The sequence below is a fragment of the Brachionichthys hirsutus genome, chromosome 5 (assembly GCF_040956055.1).
Source record: "Brachionichthys hirsutus isolate HB-005 chromosome 5, CSIRO-AGI_Bhir_v1, whole genome shotgun sequence".
Classification (NCBI taxonomy): domain Eukaryota; kingdom Metazoa; phylum Chordata; class Actinopteri; order Lophiiformes; family Brachionichthyidae; genus Brachionichthys; species Brachionichthys hirsutus.
The window spans coordinates 1-5402 of NC_090901.1; the positions used below are offsets into that span (position 1 = coordinate 1).

At 39.4% G+C, this 5402-nt stretch overlaps 2 protein-coding genes across 2 annotated transcripts; one reads left to right on the forward strand and one right to left on the reverse strand.

Annotated features, from left to right (window-relative positions):
• Window positions 1–621: 621 nt before the first annotated feature.
• LOC137893852 (coiled-coil domain-containing protein 34-like) lies at window positions 622–2681 on the reverse strand. Its single transcript, XM_068739296.1, has 6 exons — window positions 2425–2681; window positions 1905–2049; window positions 1573–1680; window positions 1271–1429; window positions 1035–1161; window positions 622–824 (listed from the first exon to the last, which is right to left on the reverse strand). Exons 1-6 carry the CDS (start codon window positions 2679–2681, stop codon window positions 622–624), a joined length of 999 nt encoding a protein of 332 aa, XP_068595397.1.
• A 1149-nt stretch (window positions 2682–3830) lies between these two features.
• LOC137894186 (transmembrane protein 17B-like) lies at window positions 3831–5112 on the forward strand. Its single transcript, XM_068739665.1, has 5 exons — window positions 3831–3939; window positions 4049–4152; window positions 4304–4417; window positions 4582–4725; window positions 4862–5112. The coding sequence occupies exons 1-5, from the start codon at window positions 3831–3833 to the stop codon at window positions 4937–4939; spliced, it is 549 nt and encodes a 182-aa protein (XP_068595766.1). The 3' UTR covers window positions 4940–5112.
• Window positions 5113–5402: the final 290 nt, after the last annotated feature.

Below are 5402 nucleotides of genomic sequence, written 5' to 3' on the forward strand. Positions count from 1 at the left end.
TGAAGACAACAGTAAGATGTTAATCGTAGTCTAAACAAGACTAATACAAACAGGCTAACAAAATATAGAGGTAATTGAAATCATTTTACCTTGCATCGGTATCAAAGTAAGATGTTAGCAGTGAATGAAAAAGCTTTCCTCTCTGCCCCCTCACTTGTTTCTGTCGTCATCTCAGCCCACAGAAGAACAAGGCACAGCTGGACACAGAACAATGTGTGACTGTGAGGGATACTTGGCCAAGCTGGGTCTGTCTGGCTGAGATCAACAACCACCTTCTGTCCGTCGTGTGGTTGTGTGTGTGCGTGCTCATGTCTTACTAATGCAGCATAACACAGAGTGGTGCCACAAATAAAACAAGCACGACAGGGAAAAGATTAACTAGAACTGTATTACAAAAAACAACTAGTTCTAAATAGTCAACCAACTGTATTACAAAAAACAACTAGTTCTAAATAGTCAACCAAATTCTCCTAGACATACAGTATTATGGTATGAAAGTATTTCCACAATAAATGTATTTATTTACTCATTGGTTTATTTTTAAATCCTTTTGATGAGTCTTTGTTCAGGAGCTGCTGTGGGTGAGTCCTTAAGCACAGTCATGGATGTCAGTCTGATTCGTCATCTCCTCTGGACCAGCTGTCCGGCACTAGCAAAGTTCTTGAGTCTAAACGTGGTGCCGGGGCTGCGTCGGCATCGTCGTTGAATTTGGGGTTTCTTGTCAGACGTCTTATTGAAGTCCTTTTGTGGAGGAGGGATAGGAATCGGCTTCCAGGGTATCGGATTGTAGAAACTGGGTGAAGGGCAGAATCTGTCATACGGACCTGCAAGAAAATACAAATACACACTGGTATATGCAAATACTGTATCAGCAAAATGCCTGAAACTAATAAGCATTTTGCTACGTTTAAATCTGTCTGAAACAAACATGAAAAAATGTCCTGGATAAAAAAAAAAAATTACATGAAAACCATTCATTCATTCATCTTCTGAACCGCGTTGTCACAAACAGGTTTATGAAACTCAGATCTTACTTTTTGGGTGAAATGACGAATTGGGACTGGGTCTGTTTTTTTCATTGGCCTTTAGCCATTCCTGGAACCTCATCTCTGCCCTCTGGCGGCGCTCCTCCTCTTGCTCCGCCTTAAGAGCGGATTCCTCCTGTCAATAAAGATAAGATCTATGAGCATTGAGTCTCTCTGCTTGGCAATAATAGCATTTAACATAAAGCTACTTTCAACAGTAGAAACATTTGAACAGGCCGCATTACCTTCTCCTTCTTCTCCACCTCTATTCTTTCTTGGTTCTTCTTCTGCACCCAGCTTTTGTACTTTTGCTGAGCTTTATGTTCAGTCTCCTTCTGTCTGTCCTGCTGCTTTTGTTTCTCCTCCTCCTTTTTACTTTGTTTTACAAGTTGTTTCTGCTTCTCCTGTGATTACAAGTACAAGGATTGAAAATAAAAGGCTTTTCACCAATGAATAATGACGTGACTGAATCATTAAACGCATTTCTGAGTCCGCATGTTTTGGGGCTTTGTTTGTGCCGAGTCTGAAAAAGCAGTGGTTTGTTTACCTGTTGTTTTTTCATCTTCAGCCATTCCTGGATGCTCTTTTCCACAGCAATTTGTTTTTGCTTATGCTCTCGTTCTTGTTGATCGATGTTTTCTTTACGGATCAACTCCTAATTGAAAGGATGTAAAAAGATGTAGTAGAAGTAGTGGCAATAATAAATAATACTAACAATAATAGTGACATTATCATCATCATTACAACATGCATGCATGGAAGGAAGCAATTTAAGAATCAGTGAAGACATGACGAGTCTAAAAAGCAGAGTAAAGTACGCAGTACTGATCGATACAACGCAACTAAAGGCTATAATGTTATTAATGAGCTGTTGTTTGCCTCCTCTGCTTTCTTTTCAGATTTCAGACGGCCTTCCTTGGATTTGTTCAACAGCCACATTTCCCATGGACTAAGAGTAGGTGATCCTGCAGGCGCCGTCGTTGCATTCAGCATCTGCTCTGAAGGTGTTTTTGGCAGCTCACATCTTTAACAGAAAAACACATCCAATTCAAAATATTCTCCTTTGTACTTATATTTGTCTGGCTCATAAAGTACAGTCTGGAACACACGACTGTGTCTTCTTTCAAATGAACTTGGGTAGTTTGTGCCAGATGAAAACAACACTTTGTTCTTTATTAACATTTAAGGATTAATACTAATAGGCAATGCAGGAAAATATTAGCAACCAAAACAATTTGGAAAAGGGGAGAGAACAAATACCCACTTTCATTTGCAAATGTTTTAATGGAAAATACAAAAGCCTCCCATGACAAACCAAATCTGTTATGTTGAACCTTCTCAGTCTGGGCAGAATGATAAGAGATGTGTTTTAGCTTTATTTTGGGAGATGGAGTCCTACCTGATGGGAGACACGGTGACTCTGGAGTTATCCATCTGCCTTGCTGAAGTCAGTTGAGTTGGGCTGGACTCCTCATCACTGTCAAAACTGTCGTGATAGATTGGAGAAAGTAGAGAAAATGTATCTTCGTCTTCCGAGAGCGCCCCGGCGTCCAACACCTTGGACGTGTTGTGGCCTTGCTGGCTAGTTTTCAGAGGGGTCGAGCTGAAGCCCTTTGATCCAGAGGAAGGATAGTTGGGCAGCCTCCCTCCAGGCATGACGAGCCGATGTCTGAGACACAACGTCGACATGAAAACCTTTACAAAGACGTGCGTAAGTTTGATCTGTTCAATTATATTCACATGAGCAACTTCTCAACTGGTTACAAAGAGTCTGTGTTCTCATAGCAACGGCTTGTTTTCACGATTAGCCATTTGTCACTGGCGCTAACTGCAAACTTTTATAAGCTAACTTAGCTTAGCTTTAATATTATCCGACGTGCAAAGAGTTTTAATGATGTTTAGTATTCGTAACTCTATAGCTGCTCCCTAAAGCTGCTGCGATCTACCTTAGTATGTGGAGATGAAGAAATGCTTTGCAGTCGTGCTAGTAAACGCTGCGAGTTTCTGCCAAACAACTTCCCTTGTTACAGCACGCCCCGCCCCCCAAGCTACACGTGACGCGGTTTCCATAGTGACGCTTCGCACGCGCTCTGTTGTATTTCTTTTTTTGTAACCAGTCATACACATCAAAGATATATGCTATATGTATTTTAATAATGATTGAAAAACGTAACACAATTAGATTACCTTTTTTTTTTTTTGTTATAAACAGCGACGTTTGCTTCATTCAAATACCAAATTACACCTTTGTTGAAATAATTCACCCATTTTTTAATAAATGAAGGCTGTCTCATCAGTGTCCCTTGACGCCATGTTAAATGTACAGTATTTTAACTTCACCGATTATGTATTTTTTTGTCTGTGAACGCACTTTGTGAATTTTATTTCTTGAAAGGTGCTATATAAATAAAGCATATTATTATTTTCATGAAATTGTTGTATACAGTATTTTGTTATAATTTTGATAACACGTACCGTATTTAATTAGTTAACTCTAGTTAGATAAAACTTTAAAACCTAGTAATTACAGAATGAGAAATTATGTTCCATTATTATGCAAGAAACAATTCGCATTTTAGATGATTGACAGAAATACCAATTTTAATAAATTTAAACGTTTTCAGTTAACCTGAGTCAGTGAAACCCCTATCTGGAACACGGAAATAAACGAAAGCACGCGAGATTTGAGGCTAACGCGAGACTTCTGTGGTATCCAGGAGACGAGGGCAGGCTTCAGTCTCGTTCTCCACAAGGGAAGCCCAACGATGTGTTTCCCGTGCTGTGTTTAGCGGATAGCATTTCCCGATGGAGCTACCGGAGAAGATAAGAAGACGTTTAGATGACTTTTCTCGGAATGTTTTATTTGACGAGAGTCGGACTCTCACGAAGGGGAATGATGCGTTTCCGGCACACGGTAAACTCGGAGTGTAGCTGTAGGGTACGAATTAGCACATGTGTTAATGTTAGCTTTAGTTTTACTGCAGCTGTTTATCAGCTCATGTTTGTTCCGTTCTGTGTTTCAGACAAGCGGGTTCTGTCAAGTCTCCAACTCCAGATGTCTCTGTACTTTAACATGTGGTTCTTCCCCTGGTGGTGGATCTGTGAAACTGTGATGTTACACCTAAAGGTGAGAAAAAAGATCACTGACAGGAGGAAACTGATCATTTGTAAAAGTGGTCATGTTGAATTTTCCACACTGGTGCAAAAACATGGATAAGATAGTCTTTGTCTCTATCAGTTATATAAAAAAAAGTGGTAAATGTTGTCATTTCTATCAGTATCCTGCCTTGCCGGACTATTACAAGTTCATCCTCGTCACTATTCTCATCCTAATGACTCTGATAGAGGCCATTAGACTCTTTCTGGGCTATTCTGGGAACCTGCAAGAAAAGGTGATGCATCACTCACAAATGTTGAGGAACTATCAAGGGATTCAAAATGTACCACAATTTGTTCAGTTGTATGTACATATTATATTGTGGGTGGCACTGGTCAACACAACAGACACAAAAAGTGTCATTCAAACATTTGACTTAATAATGTGTGTTTGTGGAAGGTTCCGGAGTTGGCTGGGTTTTGGCTGCTGAGCATCCTGCTTCAGTTCCCGCTAATCCTGTTTCAGCTGTTCAACGAAGCGATTCTCATACAACCTCTGGAGAGAGGCGTTCACATAGTTCTCGCCATATTCGTTCTTACACAGGTAAGAAAACGTTCCTCTTATAGTCTTACTATTTCCAATTTGTTACGTTTGCATATGTGTTACATCGTGACAGTGTTTTCTGATATTTTGTGTCATTGATAAAAGTGCCTTGATTATTTTATTTCATTCGATACAGGTCCTCTCTGGTTTTCTGGCACTCCGGGACATGGTCAGATACACCCAAAGCCAATTTCAGCTTAGACAATTTGACTGAATTGTGCAGCTCTGCCATATCTCCAACATCTTGACAGCAGGATATGTACTTATTGTACTTATTGTACATGTTGCATGATCATTGACTAACAACAACAAAATCATGTCACTTTTTGTGTGACAGCTTTTTCCACTTTCGTCATTGAAGAGAAAACATTTGTACATATTTATTTCTGTTCCATTTCTTCACCCTGTATTCCATGGGATTGTGTAGTTTGTGTAGTGTTGATCTAAATAAAGTATTAAAAATAAGAGGCCTGTGTATCATTTATTAGGTATGTGACATATCAAAGGCATTATTGGTGTGATATTTTCTTTTCATTGGTAAATCCTGTCCTTACTGTTATCTACACAACATGGTCATTGATGCCAACATAGCAAGCAAGGATTCCTATTGGACGATTACTAGAAAAATGAACACAAATTCAAATTACGTGAGAGGTAACAGTAATTTTATTTCAGCA